The 23,484-nt window shown below is 51.6% G+C and overlaps 1 protein-coding gene and 1 long non-coding RNA gene across 11 annotated transcripts in view; one reads left to right on the forward strand and one right to left on the reverse strand.

Annotated features, from left to right (window-relative positions):
- Positions 1-23,484, reverse strand: part of FGFR2 (fibroblast growth factor receptor 2) — a 107,942-nt gene that overhangs the window by 74,055 nt on the left and 10,403 nt on the right. For 5 of the 10 annotated variants that reach the window (XM_027063261.2, XM_053207794.1, XM_027063260.2 and 2 more), the window contains exons 3-4: positions 5,538-5,804; positions 4,591-4,665 (exon numbers count right to left, since the gene is read on the reverse strand). The exons of 3 other annotated variants lie outside the window; for them this stretch is intronic. In XM_027063261.2, coding sequence (XP_026919062.1) covers positions 4,591-4,665; positions 5,538-5,804 — 342 coding nt within the window. The remainder of the gene's footprint in view (positions 1-4,590; positions 4,666-5,537; positions 5,805-23,484) is intronic. 2 more of the 10 variants (XM_053207796.1, XM_053207795.1) reach the window with 1 other exon arrangement.
- LOC128312715 (uncharacterized) lies at positions 11,015-13,277 on the forward strand. Its single transcript, XR_008292384.1, has 2 exons — positions 11,015-11,815; positions 12,141-13,277. It is a non-coding gene; the product is annotated as an uncharacterized LOC128312715 (long non-coding RNA).

Genomic DNA, 23,484 nt, shown 5'->3' on the forward strand with positions numbered 1-23,484 from the left:
GACTATAAACTGTTATTATCAGCAGGTTAAGCAACGAAAGGAGCGTGGAATCCCAGGCCAAGTCCCTTCATTTTCCCTGGCCAGTTCCAAAGAAAATTGCCAACTGCCTTTCTCCCTGACACAGGAGTACGGGCACCTGCAGGTCTCAACAGGAATGAAAACCAAAATGGAAAATTGCCTTGTCTCTCTCCTCCTCACTCAAGAGAAAGAACCACTCCTGAAGCACAGATCTTGATAAAGCTGCCTCGCTATCAATTCCTTCTAGTTCAGCAGGCAACCTGAACTTTGTCAATCATGGTTTCCCAAGAAACTCTTCAGAAACATGAATCGCTGAAACACAAGCTTGAGGTAATAAAAATCACCTGGGAAAAAAAGGGACACGCAGGTCTACTCATCTGCTGCCAGATAACCCGTAAAGGTACCTCGTACCGAGGGGAGGCAAGGGCTAATTAAGTTATGCTTTCTGATGCTGAAGTATAAACTCTGAAGCCTTCAAAACCTTCAACCTGGATGCATTTCAAAAATTAGCATTTGAAATTGCAACTTTCTGTCCGGAGAAAGTCTGTTTCACTAAAGGGCATATGTAAGAAGCATTATTTCCTGGCAGCTAGGCTTGTGATGACATCACAGAATTGTTCCGCTCAGGGAAACAGTCAAGCGCGGGTAAGGTGTGAGGTCATCAGTTAGTCAGCTGCTAAAATATGACCCGAGAATGCCCTTGACATCTGTGATGGAAGGGCTTGACTTAAAAGGCAAAAGCAAAGTCAGGTCAATCAAATCAGCCCATTGCAGGGATTTTCAAAGCATGTGCAACAGGATGTTAGTAAAGTGCTGTATTTTAAAAAGGGTCTTACAGTCAATGCGTTTGGAAAACCCTGGGAAAAGCCAAAATTAAACAGATGTTTTACTACAGAACGTTGGAGAGAACGTATTCTGCTGGTGCACCGGGTAAGTCTCTAAGAAAGGGTCAGAGAGTAAGAGGTATTTTTCAAACTCATTTCAAAATACAACTCATTCTTGGCACAGAGCCCTCGGACTAGGGTTCCACGGGATATACTTTGAGAAGCACCAGCTTCTTCTCTTAAGGTACAGGCCAGACCTGAGCATTACTCTGTTTGTAAAGCGCCAGTAAAAGATGTAGAGGAGGACTGTAATTCCAAAAAACATTCGCTCAGCATCGAGGCCAGTCCTTGCCTCCAACGGTGGTCTACCAGGAAAGGCGGGTCTGAGATGCATCGTGATGCTGAGATGCGAGGGAATAGAACACGTGAAGCGATAAGGAAACCCCTTATGGGGGAGCCCACCTTTGAGCTGGGTCGTGTACCAATGGTGTAAGCGTTAAGGTCAACCCGAATACGGCAAAACAGCCCTCTAAAAGTCAGACCAGACCTACTTTCATGGCCCATAGCCAACGATCCTGCCTTAATTTTGGACTTATTTTTGCCCCTGTATTGGACTGCCATGCTTTCTGTAGTCTGTACATATTTTCGGAACTCTACGAGGCAGATAAAAGCTTGCCTTCTCACAGCTAACCACCAAAATTAAAAAAAAAAAAAAACAAAAAAACAAAACTTAGAAAAGTCCAGAAATGTCACTGTCAGCACAGGGTCACCGGAGCATCATCTGTTAACTTCACTGAAGAGGAGCTTTCAAACACACCCCAGTGATGTCTCCAGACAATCAGAAGGCACCGAAGGAATCAATCTGGACCCACGGGTGTTTTCTAGGTGCCTGAAAACGCATGGAATTCGGCGCTTCTATAATTTTTCCTATTAATCAGGTCAGGCATTTGACACTGGAGGTGGCAAAAAATTGTTTTAACGGCAACATCCCCTTCCCCGCCTTGCCAATTACCCCGGCCGTGGCATTCCTCTGTCCACACAGGCCACAGCTGCTTAATCTCCACTGCCCCAGGCTGCACCTGTGAATCAGACCAGCCTAATCACACTAACAGATGGCAGAGGCCAAGTAGCCAGCTAAGAGCTGCTATCACTTTAAATCGTGTCTAATGTTTCACAGGCACCAAACAGAGGCAGCTCCCGACAGCAGTGTCTCCCTGGTACAGCTAACACCAGCCCTTAATCACCGCGGAGCACCCACTGCAGGGCAGACATGGTGTCATTCGAGAGCTAATTACAAAGAACGCTGGCCACAGGGTGAAGGCATGGCATTCGTCAAGTGCGCTCCACTCCCTGGCCCATCTGCGCAGGCACCGGGCGGTTGGGACCCGTGTTCGGGACGAAACCCTGGAGGTCTATGGCAGGTAATCCCTCGCAATCACCAGAAAGTTCACTCAGTTCACTCAGTCTACTTGTTACATAACCCATACCTTGCTGTTACATTTTACGGCTTCCCAAGTATTCCTGGGAACAGGCTCTCAGACGTGGTTCTGTTCACCAGGACGAGGCAGGTTCCAGGCCGGTCAGCACAACCCAACCCGGGTGCTGCCAGATTTGGACATCCCACACGTGGGCCCCACCTGAGAGCCGTCAACAACAGTGCCGGCATCCTCCCTGCACCCCCACCCCCATATCGTCACCCTGGGGACTGGCAGGGGGGGTGCCGTGATTCAACACGCCACAGGCCTGCAAGCAAATGGCGGCTTTGCCTTTTGCTCACCAAATCGTGAGTTTCCAATCAAGAAAACAGGAATAATAGCTCCCTCCACCTTATGGGGTCGTTGGGGGCACTGCCCGAGCCAGCAACCGGCACCGAACCTGCCCAAAGCCACACCTCCAAAGCAGGGTCATTCACTGCCTTCCCGGCCAGAGCCAAAGAACTAACAAGGAGTGATGTCTTCTGATGTCCCAGTGATGCGTTATTAAAAAAATAACCATAATAACTTCCCAAGAAGGTTGGTACAAATCACAGCAGAAGACAGTTTCACTCACCCACAGTTTTATAAACAAGAGCGCACACAGCTCAAGGCAGATCTCAAGGTGTGAATCCCTAAGTCGGTGCTTTTCATTCTTCAGCGCACATGAGAATCATCCCCGGAGTTTCCAGTCCGGGGTCTGGGGTGGGGCTTTGGCCTTTTCATTTCTAATAAGTTCTTAGACGATGCTGATGCTCGTGGTCCAGAACCCAAGCCTCCTCTTGCCAAAACAATGAAAACTATAAATGTTTCCCTTTTTACCTAAGCTGCTAGGAGACTGGAACAAATGCAACTCCCCATTTGACACATTATCCCAGGTCCCTAACAGTATCCATTTTCTCTTCTTGTCTTCAAAAGCCCTGCCTATTTTCATAACTAACTTTCTTATTATTTAAGCCTTGTAAGAATTTATTAAACTAAGGTCCTTTTGAAAACATGCAGAACAGAACACCTAAGCAAAGAACGCCAGCAACTAATGTACAAGCACTTGGGGAACATTCAAGCCATGTTACTGGAAATAGAACTAATGCTACATTTTATCTTTTGTATTGAACGTCGCGACCCACACTTTTCTGAGCACCCTACAAACACAAACTTGTCTGATCCTCGTAACAACCCCACGGGATGTTATTATTCCCATTTTACAGTTGAAGAAAGCCGAGGCAGAGAAGTTAAATTACTTGCCCAGGGTCACCCCCACTTAGAGGTGTCAGAGTAAGAGAAGCCGAGTTCTTCTTCACCCAGGTTCTCCCACGTGTCACTGCTCCGTGTTAATAGCCTTTGAAAAGCAAACAGTACTTGCTGGCTCCCTGCTCTGTCACTGTCTACAAAGCAAGGCCCCCTTCCCTTATTTCCTCTCAGCATGCAGCAATGTCTGAAAAGGTCACGGTTTCTCGAGGCGCCTGGGGGGCTCAGTGGGTTAAGCGTCCAACTTCGGCTTAGGTTGTGATCGCGTGGTCCGTGAGTTCGAGCCCCGCCTCGGGCTCTGTGCCGACAGCTCGGAGCCTGGAGCCTGCTTCGGATCCTGTGTCTCCCCCTCTCTGCCCCTCCTCCACTCACGCTCTGTCTCTCTATCTCTCAAAAATAAATAAATGTTAAAAAAAAAAAAAGGCCCCAGTTTCTCAACCTCAGCCCTACTGACATTTTAGACCAGATCCTTCTTTGTTAAGGGCTGTCCTGTACATTGCAGGATGTTTACTAGCAGTACCCCTCGCTTCTGCCCACTGGAGGTCACTGGCATTCTTCCTCCCCCTACTGAGACCACCAAGTGTTGCCCAATGTCCCCCAGGGGAGTCAGAAGCAGGAGAATCCCCCCGCCCCCCACCCCGGCTGAGAACCACGGAGTTAAGCCAAGCACCATCAAAGGTTACGAAGAAGACCAGGGTGGTATGTGTTTTCTACTCGCATCACGCCTCCCTCCGAACAGTGAGAAACCGGAGAGAAAACGAAATTCGAGGACAGAAAACTGGGAACTGCTTTCGAGAAAGAGTGACTTGTGACACAGTAAGAAAGGACAAACGGTAGAGAAGGGTACACAGGAACACTGGTTTATTCTCAGATTAGAAAGCCAGGAGAGGAGACACAGCAGAGAAAAGTCAAGGGCCGCAGGGCACAGCGTTCTGAAGAGTGGACAAGACGGCAGGTGGCAGGTTAGAGTCCGGACTTCCCACCAGGCTCTGCTCTCTCGGGGACCTTCCGAGACGGCCATTACTTACTCTTGTTATTGTTCTCACTGACAAAATCCTCGGAGCCTTCCGTGTCGTCCTCATCATCTCCGGATGAGATGGCATCTGTATTCAAAAGAATATATCCATGGTTGTGTTTTTGCAAAGCAAAAGGCTGTAATCACGTACAACTTAGTCCTTCTGGACAGGGAATGCCACAACCCAGGAGCCCCCGCAAAAAGTCTGAGGTCTTGTTTAGTGAAGATGGCTTTAAGGGCTTCAATTTTCTCTCCGTGAGGACAGTTGGTCTGTATTAGGATTCCCAGTGCTTTCTGCTTTCACGTTTTTTAAACATACTGTCAAGTTGGATACATTAAAACTGGATTTTAAGCTTCCAACAGTATTCAAGGCCCCGGCAAATTTGCTGATTGCGTTATTATCCAAAGATTCTTTCTGACACCACCTTTCAGTTGTCAGGGTCCCCTTCAAGAAGGGAATTAGTCCCCGGCAGAATTTACTAACTTCTGAAAGCAAATCTTTAAACTTGGCCAGAAAGGGGGCCTCCATCTAGTTCCCCCTCGCTGCATGGGACAAAAATCAAGGAGAGAAACTCGAGTTTTAATAAAAGGAACCCGAAATCTTCCATATCAAACTGCAATCCTGTATTCTAACGGCCAAAGATGCAAACAGTATGCGGCGGGGGGGGGGGGGGGGGGGGGGGGCGGTGAGGAGATGTGTTTTCTACTTCTATAAAAGCATGCTGTCTTAAAAGAAAAATGCTACCTTGCACATGAGAATCCTGTCATTTTTAACGACCAGCCCCTCTGAAAGAGCCGGTCCCCGTGGAAGAACTTCAAAAACAGATCAATAACAAATTAGGGAGCTCTGTGCGTGGCATCCAATTAGCAGATCCCACTAGGAGTTCCCTTGTCCAGTACAATTTCACCCAGAAAACGGCTACAGAGAAGAGAGAGCAGAGGGCGCGCAGGCCGACTCACCTGTGACATTGACCATGAAGTAGACAGCCTCGCTGTCTACCGGCCTAGCCGCCGTGCAAGCATAGAGGCCGGAGTCTCTAGGCGTGGCACCTTTTATCTGCAAGTACTCCCCAATAAGCACTGTCCTATTGTTGGGCCCCAAGTGTACCCCATCCTTAGTCCAACTGATCATGGTGGCATCTCTCAACGGACAGCGCAATTCTAGTGACTCCCCGGGCGCGGCCACGTAAACTTCAGGTTGGGAGATTTGGTATTTGGTTGGCGGCTCTGCAGAAAGGTGGGAGAGAGAAGATGGAGACAGATGGGAAGGAGGAAAAGGAGAGAACGTCCAACAAAGGTCAGTGGCGGCCCGTTTATTCCTGGGACAGGCGGTTCTCGGTCTGCAAAGGGCCCCGGCAGGCGTCAGCTTCCGCCTGCACCCAGGAAGCCGTGCACGGAGCAGACGGAGTGTCTGAGACATCGACCAGAGGAAGTGCCCAATAGAAGCGGCCCCACTTTGTCTCCACAAGCTGTAGGGCCGTAAACACACACCCAAAACCCAGCGTGGAAGGATAATGTGAGAAAACTTTGCAGTCTGTTACCAATCCAAAGCCTGCTTGCAAGGGTCACACGTGGGGAATTCTATTCTTGTGGCATTTTTGATCTGTAAGGACGTGTGTTTTACAATTTTTTTATTCAATGCGACTGCATGGCCGTGTCTACACCTTTACACACACACACACACACACACACACACCCCATTTGCGCTAGACTTTGCCTGTGGTCACAATGCCGAGCTTCTTAAGATGAAATGCCCAAACTCAAGGACGCTAATGGGTCCTTGTACAAAACTCTCAGGCTCAGATCGCTTTGCTGGCCTGGAGACTGAATACTGTGCTGGGTAAGCTGGAACACGCTGTTTTTCTTAACACCAAAAAGAACAAAATGCCCCAGAAAACCAAGAGGAGGTCTCCGTATCGTAGCTAGACAGATCTGGAAATGAGGCAGCTGAGCACCTGACCCTCTGACACGTTCACAGCTGGGTCCCTCCCTGCCCACCAGCACCCACCGCACACCCTGCACTCCAGCCTCCTCGGGGCCTTGGCCTTTAACTCCTTGAGAGGTACTCCTCCCTCCCTCGCCTCCCCGTTAACCCAACTCATCCTTCAAGGCCCAAATCATCCAGCTGGATATGAGCTTGCCATCGGTCCCCCGGGCCTGGGGGTGGAGCGGATCTCCCCTCCTCGTTCACCTGTCCGCTGAGCCAGCTTCTGGGGAAGCAGCACGTAGCTCATGGACGTGTCCTGTCGCCCAGGGGAACAGCAAAGGTGTAGATGGAGGGCTCAGGTCTCCTTGGGTGTCCCTCTTGCCCCAAGCAACACACACATGGCAGGGGCCCATGCTGAACGTGACTGCGGTCCCCAAATCCTCAGGGCAAGAGAGGACTCAGGCAACCTGTACAAGCACAGCGAGAGGGAGCCACAGGCCTACAAGGGGAGCACCCGGAGCCGCTGGCCGGGACCCACGAGGACCCATGAATGGGCTTTCATCCATCACAATGGGAACTGTGAATGGGACCCAGAGTCCCAGGCCCAGGAAACATCAAGCTTCCCAGCGCTGGGATAGCTCCAAATCTGGGCAGCATCACAAGGCAACTGTTTTGTCCTTCTGAGTGTAGTCTGGACAAATCTCCCACATGACAATGGAATAAAGTCACTCCGTGCCTTAGTCCCACTGCTGAAGGAACAGTGAGGACCGTGTGCATCTGGTTCTAGAAATCCTCACCACCACCACCACCAGCCAACATGGGAGGGCCAGGGCTCCCCAAAGGGGCACCTTCAAAGGCATACATGCCAAGAAGAGCCCAGACGTTGAACGGGACACAGAGAACCACCACAACAACAGCAACAACAACAACAACAAAATAGACATGGACACACACACACCCTGAAACGAGGGCAGAAAACCCCAATTCGCAGGCTACGCTTCCCAAGTTTTGTCTTTCTCATTCGACATCTACGAGACCCCTCCTACGGGCCATGCTTTGTTCTAGATGCTCAGGGAGCAACAGGGAACAGTAAAATCCCTGCCTCGCTGGTGGAACTTTAATTACGGTGGAGATGACCGACAATAAACAAAAAGCCTACAAAAAATATATAAAGTACGGGAGGCGGTCTTGTCAGGAAGCCAAATACAGCAAGACAGGGGTACAAACAAGACAGAGGGGGAGGGCTCTCTCTAGAGCAGGAGCTGGCAAACCACGGCCCCCGGGCCAAACCCAGCCATTGCCCGTTTTTGTAAACACCGTGTTCTGGCACGCAGCCACATTTACTCCTTAAGTGTTGTCTGGGGCTGCTGTTGTGTCACAATGGCCGGGCTGAGCGGCTGGAACGGACACCCTACGTCCTCTGCAAAGCCTCGCCCTTTACGAAAAGTTTGCCAACCCCCGTTGTACGGGATGTTCAGAGAAGGCTGCTCTGAGGAGTTGAAGGGCAAAGTGATGTCTGAAAGATGTCGCCGGGACCTCAGCTGGAAGGTTCCTCAGGCCACACGCCTCCTGAGCTTGCTGAGGCCCGAATGCACCTGAATTGAGGGACTTAATATCTTGAACTCTGAAGCCTGAGCAGGACAGAGAAAAGGAAGAAAAATGTGGGAAAGAGGGGAAGGAAGAGAAAAAAGGAATTCAGCGTGACCCCAGATCGGGGACCTTGCCCCATTTCCAGCGGCTTGGAGTCCCATCGGAAGTGATGGTGCCCCACAGGACACCCGGCCGAGTCCCTTTCACAGCTGGTTAAAGCAAGGATCAGATGGCATTTGGGTCCCATATAACCAACCAGTAATTGCCGAAACAGCACCCACAATGTTAAGAGTGAATTTATCGTGGATTAGCCTGGGTCATAAAATAATATTTATCAGGACCACACGGCATCGTCAGCAAGGTACCAAGAATACTACAGAATCTGCTTTCCTCTGAGCCAGGACCGGACATCAAGAGAGGTCTACGCAGGAGTGGCTGGCCCCCGAACGGCGAATCTTCACCCTCTCGGGGAGATGCGTAGCCAGCCTGCCTCTGCCCTGGCCCCTCCCATCAGGAGAGCCATGTCCCTATTTCGTGCAGGCAGGAGAATGTATGGAGACTGCTTTAAAAAAAAAAAAAAAAAAAAAAAAAGATAAGCAAGATACTTGCAATTAGGACGCAGAAACCTCTCTCTCCCAACAAAGGTAGAGTTACGATTTCCCTGTTCTTAAAGGATGCGTTTTCGCTGAGAATATCTGGCTTCACCTCAAATAGGTAAACCACTGGGTCTCGCGGAATCCAGGGGTGCCCGGACCAACGTCACAAAGACACCACCACCTGCTGGTTGGTGGTAAAGGAGGAACGTGGCCCACTGAGGCCTCAAGAGCAGGGACCACGTCTCGCGTGGGGCCGGACACACGGGAGCTGACGATAAATGTGCCGTCGTGCGCAAGAAAAGGATGGTCCCCTGAGCCCCACTCCACTCCGTTCCTGCTTCATCTCTCCACCCCGGTCCCTCCCCCACTGAGGAGCAGGAATGCCGAAATGACACGGCATTGGTTGTGAGGATCCGATGAGCCAACCAACAGGAACCTCGGCGTCCAATCTATAACCTGTCGGGCCCGTGACCATCACTTCCGCTGTCCTTCGAGGCTGACGATGCTCACCACGCCTCCGGCACCACTATCTTCAGAGGATACTCAGAGAGCGTCTGGATCAGTGTCTCCACAGACGCAGGTCAATGTTACGGACAGGCTCCCATCTCACCCGGCCCGTAAGAGGACTTCGGCTCAACGTGGTCCTTCTCTCTGGTAAAACCAGCTCAAAACTGTCACCCCGTTTTCCAGTTAGAGGATAAGCTTCAAGGACAGTAAAAGAACTCTCCAGAAAACATCACTAATGGTGTTCATCCATTACAATTAGGCCACCTGACTTCAAGCCTGAACGAACCCGCACCTGACGGATCGGTTCACAAAAGGCTCACCGGGTCACTGGGGGTTTGTGGCAACTTCAGCAAAGCCCAGCAATGCGGTGTTCACAGTCAGACTGTAGGTGTGGCTCAGGGAGAAGAGCGAATGGGTCAACGAAAAAAAGGAGAGGGGGTGCCTTGGTGGCCCAGGGACTTAAGCACCTGACTCTTGATTTCGGCTCCAGTCATGATCACGCAGTTGGAGAGTTCGAGTCCCGTGTCGAGCTCTACACTGACAGCATGGAGCCTGACTGGGATATTCTCTCTCTCTCTCTCTCTCTCTCTCTCTCTCTCTCTCTCTCTGTCTCTTTGTCTCTCTGTCTCTGCCCCTCCCTCGCTCCCACGCTCATGTGCTCTCTCCCTCTTTCTCAAAAATAAATAGGGGCACCTGGGCGGCTCAGTGAGTTGAGCATCCGACTTCAGCTCAGGTCATGGGTTCAAGCCCCACGTCCAGCTCGCTGCTGTCAGCCTGTCAGCACAGAGCCCTATCTCTGCCCCTCCCCTGCTTGCACCCTCCAAGTAAACAAGCCTACGTTAAAATTTTTTTGAAAACAAGGAGAGGACTGAGGAAGCCTTTGGGGAAAAACAGTGCCTAGAGAAGGAAGACCGTTGGGGGCAGGGGGAAGGGATGCCACACCGCCCAGGCACACCCCCGCCCAGCCTGTGGGTTCCTGCATCAAACATACCTGGGCACAAGTTGCCAAGGACATGGGCGCTTTGCCTGGAACCCAAACATCTGGCTCAGCGGAGGCCACCCTGTCCCCGCCCGTCCCCAGGAGGCCACTCCTGGCTTGGGTTTCTCTTCTGTGTCTGAATGCTACAGGTGACAGGTGACTGTCTTGCCCGCGCCCTGCAAACATGCTCCGTGAGTGCCGCGCACACACCTGCACAGGTATCTCCCTCACACCGTTCGGTGGGGAGCCAAGAAGATCTGCTAAGTCCTCTGACACCAGCGATGACGCACCGGCGATGCTCCCCGACGAGGATCTGCTTCCACTGACAGGGCCCGGTGCCTCCACCCCCTCCCTACCCCCACCCCTGCTCCAGCAGGCTGCGCGGCCCGCTCTGTAAAGCAGGACCGTTGACACAGGGCAAAGTATTCCCCGGGAGATTTAAACAATACCTTTTATAGTCATATTAATGTTTCCTGGATTTGTTTTGTTTTGTTTTGTTTTCTGGTGCTACAGCTTACTTTTAACCTTTCTTACGCAGAGCGGGGGAGAAATCCACAGGGAGCGCCCAGTCCAACCTTGTCCCTCATCTGATCCTGCCAAAACACAACGGGGGAAGGTTCCAGAAGCCACTCTGCTCCACACCAGATATTCTTTCAGAGACGTCCACACACAGACACAAAATTCCGTCCATCTTTCATAACAGTAATTCAAAGTGGGAAAACACACACACACACACACACACACACACACACACACACACACGCCAGCGTCCGACATTGTCACGGAGACCTAAAACGGCCAAGGGGAGAGGCGGGCGAGGTGACCCCGGTCCCCTGGAGGGCTCACTGTGCTGGTTTCTACGCGTCACATGCACACGGTAGGTGCATCAACTTCGACTTGCTCCCCGGAGGTTTCGAAGCCCGAGAAGTACCAGCAGAGAGTGATCACACAGCTTTTTTCCTTAATATCCAAGTGACTACGTGGATATTAAAAGAACGAGAGAACGGGCACTCCTGTAGCCCGTCCCTGGCATGCAGCCTGTGCAGTCCCTGCCGTGGGCAGCAGAGGGGCCTCATCTGGGAAGAGGAGGACACTGAGGCGGGGGGACAGCCCTCAGCAGGTGAGGGCGGGGATCATGACCTCTCAGAGTGACGTCATGCCAACGTCACTGGCTGCAAGCCGCAGGTGTTCACCTCCGGGTAAACAAGCACAGGGAAGCAAACCCTGGCCTGTATGCTCCCAGAGCCCGGGGAGGGGACAGCCTGTCAAAGTCCAGAAGGGCCGTGACTTATGCGACTTCAACGCACACGTCCCTGGGTCCCTCCCCCGTGTCACCAGCAGGGCCGTCCCGGGACAGCTGAAGCAGGGAGGGAGTTTGGAACAGTAAGCTATTTCAGGTAACGCTTTATGTTGCCAGACCAGCCATAGCAGCACTGCACACTGTCACTTTTTATAATGTTTGCCTATAAACTTTCCCGTGTGGTTTTTGAAATGGCGCCCAAATGCAAACAGGGAACAGATGGGAAGCCCGCGGCTCGCCCCGTCCGATCGCCTGCTGGAGGGTGGACGGCAGGTTGACACGGTCCGGGGCCAACAAAGCGGCGAAGGCCGGCGGGATGGTGACGTCGCACTTCACAAGGTAAAGCCTTTTCTGGGGTTTCCTCGGGACGGCACCTTTCCAAATGTCAAGATGCTCGCAGCTAAGAGGCAGGAACCCTGGCTTCGAGGATGCAGTGTGGCGGGGCCCCTGCGACGCGGCCCCCGAAGATGCTCCCGGTCAGAAAGTCAGGGGCATCCGAGCCCCAAACGCATTCCTCCAGAAAGGATCAGAAAGGGAGAGAGAGAGAGAGAGAGAACTCGGGAAACAGATCATCCCCCCCACCCGGGGCCTGGAGCTGGAGGAGAGGCCGGGTGGGTGGCTGGGCGCGGGCTGCGGGGACACAAACGTGTGCCTCTTGTCGCAGCTGGGCGCTCCCACGGGAACCGTCACGCCAGCACTGGGAGCAGAGCAGTCAACCAGCCTCGGGCTTCCTGGTGCTGCCCTCCCTCCGCCACCCTGTACCAGAGGAACAGATATCACTGCTGTGGGCCTGCCAAGGTCCTGAGACAGCAGCGCACAAAATAAAGCTGCAAATGTCACTGCAATGTCACAGTGCGCGACACACAGGGCGGTAAGTGGCGGCTGAGCCTGTCTGTTCCGGTTAGCCTCGACTCACCCTCCCGCTCTTTAAGATGGCCTGAAGCGGCCACGCCACGGTCCCAGTACGAAGTTTTAACTGGCCGATACCCAATTTTCTGTCCATGGGAATTGGAATACCAACCCCCCTCATACACACCGCTGTCCTGAAGCATTTTTACAAGCTGGACTTGGGGGAGGCTGGGCGGTCGAGACGTCGGGCATTTACAGCACAGCTTTTCAGTAACCCGGAGGGGCCGAAGGCCCAGATCATTCTGCCCGGCACCAAATCTCACCAACAGAAAGACACAAAGGTACCGGGGTCCCCACAAGGAAGTCAGAAATGACCGCCCCCGCCCCGTGGGCCCTACCCACGGAGGGGGGCGGTGAGGGGGGTCCCGCAGACGCACAGACAGTGAAGGCAGGGGCGGCAGAGAGCGGGCTGTTCCATCTCAGACATCCTGAGAGCTTCCCCTTTGCAAGAAGGGACTTGCAGAAGACAAAAATCCTGTCATGAAACGGAGGCCTTATAAGGCATAGGTACTACTCGTACTTTAAGAGGCAGGAGGGAGAGACAAACACTCTGTGCAATATAAGGATGAAAGTCCTCTGCCTCGAGAAATACAGCCAACCTACAAACGGGGGACACAAAGAAGTCAGAGCAATGAGCCGCGGATACGTAAACAGGCCGAGAGGCTGTAGTTCTCTTCCCGGCCAATTGTTGGGGTGTCTTACAGACACACGTCAGCACTTAAAACCTCCCCGTCGGCTCCACGGGGGCTGTAACAACCACTAATAGCTACCTCTGCCACAGTAGCCTGCCTGTTCCAGAAATTCTGGACTGGCTCACATTCCTCATGATCAGATGGGATAATGGCATATGTTTCCAATATGGCAACCATTAAAAATTATATATTTAGGCACACCCCTCATACAATTTAGGCCTATCTTTGAGATGCGTGGGGAACAGCTTTCCAAGTCTGGAAAGAAATGATGCAGCTGCCCATGAGAAAATACTAACGTAGAAATCGTGACGTGCCGAAGAATGCCCTCGGGGAAGCAGGAGTCACGGTGATCACCCAAGATTTGGACCCCAAGTGGCAATATTCACTCCCTATTCTGCCAGCAACCCCTCTCTCCTTTTGATCCTGATGTTTCAGGCTGTCAGTGAATCATGTTCTCCAAAAGGGGGGGGGGGGAGGGGGCATAAAAAGGAAGGTTTTCTCCCTGGTCCCAACACCCGCACCAAACTCTTATGTTCACGACAGCAAAATTTCCACTGGACCACCGGGATGCAGGTACGGGATCAGTGCCAACTGCATAAAGTCCCTGGACATCAGCAGCTCTGCTTGAGCAAAAACTTCCACACCGGGCCCTCTGTTCAAAAGCATTTCCCAAACATGCCATCAGATTATCTAGTGTCCACGAATCTCCCAGAGGGAAGGTTTCGTACTCCCTGTATCAGGAAGGGAACTGGGAGGTGGGGAGGGCCTCCCAAGGAGGTCATGGAATGAAGGAATGAACGCGATTTGCCGGACCTGTATCACAGGACCTATATCACCATCGTTGAGATCACGAGTGACCCTGCTGAGGTGTCGCCTGTAAAACGAACGCGTCATCTCTGGTTCTGAACGTGGTAAAAAGCCACCTTGCTCATCAGAGGCTGCTTCAATTCCCACAGCTGGTCCCTGAGCTCTTCCTGGTACCCTAGCATTAAGGCTCTGGTCCCATCTCTGTCCCCTCACTGGGCGCTCTTCAGAAAAAGGCAAGAACAGGGGCGCCTGGGTGGCTCAGACGGTTACGCGTCCACCTCTCTTGGTGTCAGCTCAGGTCACGATCTCACGGTTGGGGAGTTCGAGCCCGGCCATCGGGCTCCTCGCTGTAGGCGCAGAGCCTGCTTGGGATTCTCGTGCTCTCTGCCCCTCCCCCGCTCTCGTTCTCTCTCTCTCTCTCTCTCTCTCTCAAAACACACACACGTTAAAAATAAAGAAAAGAAAAGGCAAGAACCGGCTGAGAACCGACCTAAGTTCCAACTCTGCCACTGACAAATGGTGTGATCGCTTCCTGTGTCTTCGCCTGCAAACCAGGACTGATGATAACGAGCACGCGCATGGAAAGCACCTAGCTCGGGGCCGCTGCCACTCGGCAGGACCTCGAATGTACCAGCGGGAAGACCTTCTAGCTGAAATCATTACTCCTCAGCTGCAGCAGACTACGCGTGAGAGACAGAAAAGCCACCTAACCAGGTGTTCTCAACACGGAAGCCTGGGGATGTAAGAAGACAAAGGGGAACCTTCTGTTCTGTTTCTAGAGCCCCTAACACATAGCTTAGTGTTAATCATCCGTCGTGTTGTTCTGTCTTCTGCTTGTGCACGTGGTGAGTGTTCCTAAGAACAGAGAGGGGTGGCGGAGGTCTTGCCTCTCTGGGACCTCCTCCTTCCGCACTCCCCCGTATCTGCGAATATGCTCAGAAGCCCGCCCCTGGCTCTTGTGGTCCCTTCCCTATGCTCTGCTTGGCCCACCTCTGCAGCTTTCCCTGCCCCCTCCACGTCAACGCCGCTCAAGTCCCTGCTGGAAGGTTCCTCCTTCCACCTGCCTGAGGGAGCACATCGCCTGGCCTTGTCTTCGGAGGTGCCTACCAAAGCAAGCAAGTGCCCTTCCCCCTCTTCCCCTCCCGCAGCCCCTGGCTGACATCAACTCAGCTCCAACTCGGCCCTGAAGCCCCCTGCTTCTCCCTCCTGCCTCCCACCCACCAGGCCCCACATCTGCACTCCTGTTAGTTCTCTGAAAAGAGAACAAGGGCAAGACCTCACCCCTGCAGGTCCCCACCTTCTCTCCAAAAGACCTCTGCCTCGCCCCCCCCCCCCCGCCCAGTCCACCCCATGTATCCACCGCGGACCCCCAGAGCAACCTGGGAAACAAAACTGACCTTTAATTGAATGAATGAATGAATGAATGAATGAACGAATGAAATGAAATTAAATAAATAAATAAAAGACAGACCACTCCACACACTGACAGGGTAAAACCCAAAGAATATTCCCCACATTAAGGCCACGGTTGCGTGAGGCCCCACATCCCCCCTCCATCGTCTTCTCCCTCATGCCCTAGACTTGTCTGTTCTCGTGGGCACTGTTTCCTCTGCCCGTGACCTTGCCCCACTACTCTGCCCGGCAAGCTCCTATTCAGCCTTCAGAGCCCAGCTCAAATATCATCTCCTCTGCGAAAATCCCTGCTTCCCGTCAACACAGCCCACGCTGTTCTCATCTCCAAGACACTACAGCCTTTGTTTATTCACCTCGAACCTACAGAGCAAAATACAGCCGCCTCCCCCACCGACCCGACCCGACCCGCTCTCTCCGAATGACCTTCTTCGGTGGGGGGGATCAGCAGTGCTTCTCAGACTTTCTTCTGCATAAAGACCACCTGGACAGCCTATTAAAACACAGCTCCAACGTTTCTGGGTCAGTAGTTGTGGAGTAGGGTCTGAGCTTCTGAGCTTCCCACCAGCTCCCAGATAATGCTAATGATGCTGGTCCAAAGACCATACTGTGAGAAGTTCAGCACCAGTGTCCAAGGACGAGAGAGTCGGAGACCTAGTTTTGCAGGGATGAACCCACATCAACTTGGACAGCCCCTTCCCATCACCTGAGTCTGAGCCCCAGTTTACAGAACAGGGAAACACCTCCGGGCTAGCCTGCTGCTGGTCAAGGTCATCACAAGGACAAACCAAGAGGCTGCCTGGGAAGGTCTTTGTAACCCCTAAGGTGGGTGGTGGGGACTCATCTGAGAAAAAGCACCCCTCACCCCAGTTCCGGCCAGGGCGGGCCTGGGCGCCTGTGTGGGTTATAGCTTGACCCCTAAGTGATCAGCAGATTCTTTCCCCCCACCTCATGGTAAGGCTGATTTGCCTTACTCTGACTTTAAAACAAGGTTTTCTTTCAAATGCGTAAATCTGTCAGGTCGTAACTATGTAAGTTACCTAAGTGTAGATTTCCTGCAAATGGAACTAAACATCCAAGGATCTTGGGAGAGAGTTGTTATCAATGCCAATGACACCTGTTTGATGACTTCAGTGAGGGAAGAGGCCTTGGCTTATTAAAACAGCATCTACGGTTCACCTATCCAACAAATCGGGGATACCAGATATTTACATGCGGACCACAGAAAGCCCTGCAGAGTTGCCCGGACCAGATGCCTTATCACAACCCCAGAGCATGCCGGGAGGAGCCCTGAACACCAAACCCCTCCGGCAAGGCGCCCACCTGTGCCCTGCATGGCACCCAAGCATCAGGAGCCTGTAACAGCACGGGGCTGATGGGCCTGCTTTCCAGACAGCATGCCCTAAGCCAGCACTGTGACGACATTCCAGAAGCAAGTTTTCAGGGACAGTCACCATTCCGCACTTGGGGTTACTCCTGGCTCCTAGAACCTGCTTCCGGGACCCGCTCACCCCCCTGACACGGACATAAACAGTCCACAGTGCATACTAAGTGGGTACATGTGGCCTGCAAGTCCCCCAAAGGTCAGATCGTGTCGAAATCCTAGGTGACATTTTCCCCCAGCCCTTCCCTCAATACGTACTTTCAGAATAAGTGAATATTTTTAAAGCGCCCCAGGGACCAAAGAAAAGGATAAGGGGGCGGGGTAAGAGTTACTCCAGGAAGGCAAGGGCACGCCTCTTGGCCTCCTGATCTTCAACTCCGGGCCTTGTGCAGTACCTTTGAGCAAGTTTACTTAAAGGGCTGGACCTTTCTCCTCTCAGCAGGACCCCAGTTCCAACACTTGTTCAGAGCCTGCAGCTGTGTCCCCAGACCGGTTTCCCCCCCACCCCCCCAGCAGCATCCCGGCCATTTACAAATGAAGGGCCAGCAGCTGGAAACTGGGAAACAGATGGCCCTCCTCCTTTGAATGGCTTGATCAGGCAACTCAGGCCTCAGCAAGTTCGGGCCAGCCTGGTGCAGAAATCTTGTTGAGGCTGAAGGCACAGATTCATAGCCCGAGGGGTCTTTAGCAAGCAGCTGGGTCGGAATGACCTCTTGGAGGGGTTTCCCCTAAAGTCAGCAGGGGCAGGGAGCCTCTGCGGCGGGTGGGGCACGTCCCCAGCTGGCTTTGCCCCTTGCCCGCTTTTCTCCAGTGACTTACAGAAAAAAAGGAAAAATCCCCGTGGGGAATCCTGTGCCCCAGGACTGGAAGCACGTTCGTTCACTCAGGAAATTCCAAATCTAGAAGGGTGCCACCAGGGTTAGCCTTTCTCCTAGGCCGTAAGCCGTGTATCTGCAAAGAGGTCAAACCTTCTGGAAAGCAAACTTTGAAGAGTTTCCACTTCTCCACGCGGAGCCCAGCCCCTTTCAAAACCCATCAGAGCAAGTTCACCTCGGGAGGGGCTATGCTGGGCCCCCAAGCATCTTGGCACACCTGCCCCTTTTAAGCAAGACTGTGCCCCACCCTGCTCCGGGGAAAGGAGGGAGCCTTATTTAAATGCCCAGGTCCTCGGCTGAGGCCCCACTATCGGAGTTCACTACCCAGGCTCCCCTGCCTTCCACCACCTCCGGCCTCCATGTTAGCCTGGTAAGAAACTGCAGCGGCAGAAAAGAGACTTGTCAAGGACGTGGCTGAGAGCTACCCTTGACCACCTGTTCACAGGCCCTACCTGCAAAGATGGGCACCTCTCGGCAACAAGTGGAACCTGACGGGGGACAGCGGAGGAGCCAGGCCCTGGATGGTTCCCAAACTGGGCAGGGAAAGAGCTGGCAGGCACATGTGGCTGGGACTGACTGGGGCCGATGCAGGGGGGTCTGCTGAAGAATCAAGGTGGGTGCTCACCTCCCTGAGAAGTTCAGCCTCGGGAAGTCACATAGTTCGAGTACCCAGAAAAATCCTCACCGTGGCCCACAGGTCCCCCGCCTGACCTGGCCTAACTACTCTAGTCTCCTTCAAGCGGCACCCCGGCTTCCTCAGGGTTCCTGCAACCCTTTGAGACCCACCATGCTTCTTCTTCAGAGCACCTGCACCCAGGATTGGAACCAGGGCCTCGTTTTGGCAGTTATTTGACAAAGATCTATGGCCCCCCCCCCCGCCCCCCATTCATAGGACTTGAGACTGTTTTTGGCTTGCCATTCTATCCCCACAGAGCTCAACACATGGTAGGGTTTCAAAAAATGTATCTGGGGGGCACCTGGGTGGCTCAGCCGGTTAAGCACCTGACTTCCACTCAGGTCATGATCTCGCGGTCTGTGGGTTCGAGCCCCGCGTCGGGCTCTGTGCTGACAGCTCAGAGCCTGGAGCCTGCTTCAGATTCTGTGTCTCCCTCGTTCTCTGTCTGTCTCTCTCTCTCAATCTCTCTCTCTCTCTCTCAAAAATAAACATTTAAAAATTTACGCCACAGTCTGTAAAGGGTTGATGACCTGTGTCTGCCAAGCTCTGGCAGTTGTCCCCCCACCAGGGCTGCAAGGCTAAGAGAGGAAGCTGCAGGTTTCCCCCCACCAAGCATTCAACACCTTCTCTCCAACGCTGAGCCCCCCTTCTGAACACCTGCGACCCCGGACGCTCCGCATTCACCGTGCAAGTTCAGTGCAAGGTCCAGAGGACTAAACCAGGCCCAGGTCACCTCCAGGTCTAGCAAGCTCCCCTCAGAAGCCACCTTTTTTTTAACCACCCAAAATGAACTTTTGTTTGCTTTAAAAATGGCTCTACTGCTCAGCCTCTTCCTCCCCTTGGGACGCCCCTCCTGGCCAAGAGGAGGTGTGGGGATTGCTGCTTCTGCCTTTCCATTCTTAGATGTTCTCTTTGTTCCCCACTTTTGCCCCGGCATCGTCAAGGGCCAGGGAGGCCCTGCCATTTGTCGTTTCCATGACCATAGGTGGTAGGAGCCCCCGTCTGCGCAGGTGGGCCTTGACCCAACTGAGAATCAGACACGCTGGAGAGAAGTCTGACATACTATTAAAGTGACAAGCAAAAAGGCAAATATTTAGCAGTGCCAGGGCAAACGGCCAGAAGCATCTGGGACAAGGAAAAACGGGATGGTCTGCTCCCACTCCGCTGAGTTGGCTTCTGAGCAAATGGGCAAATACCAGACCAGTCAGGCCTACCTGCCTGAGCTCCTGCTGGGTGACTGAGCCGGGGGTCACTAACTGGGCCTCAAGGCATCTCTCTCCAGTCTCCTGGGCAGGAAAAGGGTTGGCTTCTTACTAGTAAGCTGCATTATCATCAGAGGCCGTTCTCAGAGAATCACAAAGTGGTAATTATTGCAGTGGTTTAATTGCCCAGGACTTTTCTTCAAACAGCTTTAGGAAAATAGGTGTGGGTATGTGGGGAAGAGACAGAATCACCCAGCAGCGTCCTTACATGTTTAACAGTCAAATGACATATTTCGGAAAGAATGACAAGGCCGTCCTACCATATGCCACAGAGGACCCTCCTGCTCGGGGAAAGGAAAGGAATCAATCGATAAACCTTCCTTATGCCAAGAAATTCACCCCAAGGCCGGGGCCCACGCCTGCTGTGGAGTCTTGGAGGAAACATTTCATCTCCAAGGGTATCAGTCAAGAGTCTCGTCCATAAAATGGGAACATGAATTACCCGGGGGTCAGCTGGATGATTAAGATTAGAGATGGGGGCAGAGGAACTGCAGGAAGGTGGTCAAAAAGTACAAACTTTTTTTTGTTGTGACATAAACAAGGACTAGGCCGGGGCACCCGGGGGGCTCAGTCAGTTAAGCATCCGACTCTTGAATTCAGCTCAGGTCACAATCTCGTGGTGGTGAAATCAAGCCCCGCATCGGGCTCCACGCTAAACACCTGCTTGGGACTCCCTCTCTTCCCCTCTCTCTCTGCCCCTCCCCTGCTCACGCTCTCTGTGTCTCAAAATAAATAAATAAATAAACTTAAAAAAAAAAAGAACAGTTCTAGGGATGTAATGCACAACACAATGACTATCATCACCATGGCCGTGTGGCGTATGTGAAAGTTTTCCAGGGAATAGATCCTGAGAGTTCTCATCACAAGGAAAAATATTCTTTTTTCTTTTTCTTTTTTCATCTGTAGGAGATCTTAAACTACTTACGATAATCACGAAATGATTTACGTAAGGCCAATCATCCTGCCGTACACCTTATACTTACGCCGTGCTGTGAGTCTATCGTATCTCAATAAAACAGGGGGAGAAAAGATTAGAGAGGATAGATGTCAAGGAACCTAGCACTGCGGCTGACACACAGCAGGCACTCAATAAATGGTCATGAGAGCTACCGTTATCATTGCCCTCTTCACCCTCTCAAGGAATGGGCTAAAAAAAAAATGACTCCATGCATGCATCCACACTGACCACTCCCCCTCACACCCCTGCTTGTCCAATCAAACGACCCCACAGGGGTATAACAAGCAAATGATTGCTCAGCTCCTCCCCCTCAGTAGTGTAGGTCCCCTGACAATTTCCTTCCCTTCCATAAAGTCCGGAAGCCCAGCTACCTGCCCAGGTAGGAACACCCAGCAGGCTGCCCAGGGGAGTCGCTGTAGTTAAACTTGGCAGGAACGACAGTAACTTGCTCCGGCGCTCCCCTCAGTGGCCTGGACAAAAGCAGAGCACGCTACACCCCACCCCCACCCCCCCAACCCTGTCTCCATCCTTCTTCACAGGGCCTAATGGCAATCCTTTGGAAGCCTCAAACAGAAAACTCATTCCTTGCCAAAATATATTGCTCTCCATGAAGAGCGTGTCCTACAATTATTACAAAGCGGCAAACACGTTTTTTTTTTCCTACGGGGAAAATAGGTCAACCCTGAACCATTTGGACTGCAAGCAGCAAGATGATCACATTGGTGAAGTCCAAACTTACAAAAAGGCCCAAGACGATACGGAGGGATGGATAAACGGCCTACAGCACGCTTTCTATTTTGATTAATGCAAACGCTTCCCATCAGAAGATCTAGTAAATATGCCTGAAACACTGGCTTTTTCTTTTTCCTTTTTAAAAAGGAGCCTTCACGCCCACACAGAGCCCAATGCAGGGCTTGAACTCACACCCCTGAGACCAAGAGCGGGGCTGAGATCAAGAGTCGGATACTTAACCAACTGAGTCGCCACCCAGGTGCCCCTGAAATCTTGGTTTTAAATCCTGTATCAGGTTTTTACATTGACAAGAAAGTGAGGATGGGGATGGAGAGAGAGAGTTCTACACCCATTTGCCTCATATTCACATCCCCGCCCCCTCACATAGATATCATTGGCCAGTTTCAGATAAAGAAAGGCAGGCTCAAAGTGATTATCTACCTTATAGGAAGTCACAGCAGCAGTAGATAGGGGAGTGATTCAAGTCGGTCTTGCCTAAGCCCAAGGCCAAGTTCCTTCTGTGCTTTTGTCCCCAGACAGCACATCGCATGCCACTCAAACTTATTTTATTCAGGGCGCCTGGGTGGCTCAGTGGGCTAAGCGTCGAACTCTGGCTCAGGTCATGATCTCCCAGTTTGTGGGTTTGAGCCCCACATCAGGCTCTCTGCTCTCAGCCCAGAGCCTGCTTCAAAGCCTGTCTCCCATTCTCTCTCTGCCCCTTGCCCGCTCATGCTTTCTCTCTCAAAAATAAATGAACATTAAAAACAGTATTTTATTCATCTTTATGGATTCAGATGAAGAATTTAAGTTAATTTTATAGGGGATATTTGGTCTTTTCAAGATGTGTTTTAAGTTTGAAACATTTATAATGTTTAGGATACAGATTCAATTGGGCACCCCCCCCCTTTTATCAGCTAAGAATGCAACACATTTGGTGGAAACCCAGGAAGCGTGGTGGACAAGGAGGGAGACCCTTAAAGGCAGCCACATGCCTTCCTATAGAGCAATCTCACTGTCAACTAAGAATCTCAAGTTTGAGGGCTTTCAAAAAAGTTTAAACCCTAAATTTGTCACCACAAAGATCTTTATTTTCATTTTATAGTCCCTCCCACCCTGCTCCCCACCCAACACACAAAACTGGCCTTTATGATGTCGATATATTTTTAAAACATTACAACTGGTCAGGTATGGACAACCTTAACAGTAAACAGTCATGTGTAAAAAGAGACCACATAGAATGACAAAGAAGGAGTTCTACAGTTAGGAAAGGACCATGACAATTTATGTAGAATTGATCAGTGTCAGAGCCCAAAATGGAGTTCTTTCTCTTCCAGGAAAGGTGATATATAAATCACACAAATAAATATGTCCCATGTCCTCATTCCTGAACATATCAGAACTTTCCTTATAAGCTGGGTTTTGACCTCCTCATAAAACATGTTCACCATAACCTGAAATTCCATATACGTGCATTCCATCCATCCAGGACATGGAATTTACCATTCTCTAGTTGGACAAGGGGTTAAAGTAAAGAATATTCCACAGCTTAGCTCCCTGACTCAGTACAAGAAGAATCTGAAATTCTCAATATTCACATGAAGTGGCAAAAGTCCAGAACGGGGCGTAATTACTTACGTATTCCAAAGTGGAATAAATGACAACAGTTCACACCCAGAGTCTTACAACTCCATCATGGTGCAACTTTCCCAAAACCAAAATTACTGAAAACCTAAAGCATGACTTAAACCTAAAGCCTTTACAGGACGTACACTCTTCAAGGTCACAGTCTGGCCCTAATCATGAAATATCCTTCTGTATGAATACAGAAGCAGTAAAAACTTGAAATTCTATAAATGAAGCCCATAAGCACTGCATTTGCAGCTGCCATTTTGGATTTTCTATCATGCCCTTTTAAAAAGGCATTTTTAAGAAAATGTTTATTATTTACTTTGAGGAGGGGAACACAAGCAGGAGAGGGGCAGAGAGAGAGAGAAGGAGAGAGAGAGAATCCCAAGCAGGTTCCAGGCTGTCAACACAGAGACCGATGTGGGGCTTGATCCCACCCACTGTGAGATCTTGACCTGAGCCGAAATCGAGAATCAGAGGCTTAACCAACCGAGCCACCAGCCACGCCTCTATCATGCCCTTTTAAAAAGGGATAGTCATAGATCAGAGCAAGGGGGGGGGGGGGGGGGGGGGGAGGGGATTGCAAGTGTAATCTTTGTTCATTGCAGAAGGCGACCTCTCCAACACACACAGAATCATTATAGTAACATGGCCAGCAGCTTGTTCAACCAGACTTA

Source organism: Acinonyx jubatus, chromosome D2 (genome assembly GCF_027475565.1).
Source record: "Acinonyx jubatus isolate Ajub_Pintada_27869175 chromosome D2, VMU_Ajub_asm_v1.0, whole genome shotgun sequence".
NCBI classification, from domain to species: Eukaryota; Metazoa; Chordata; class Mammalia; order Carnivora; family Felidae; genus Acinonyx; species Acinonyx jubatus.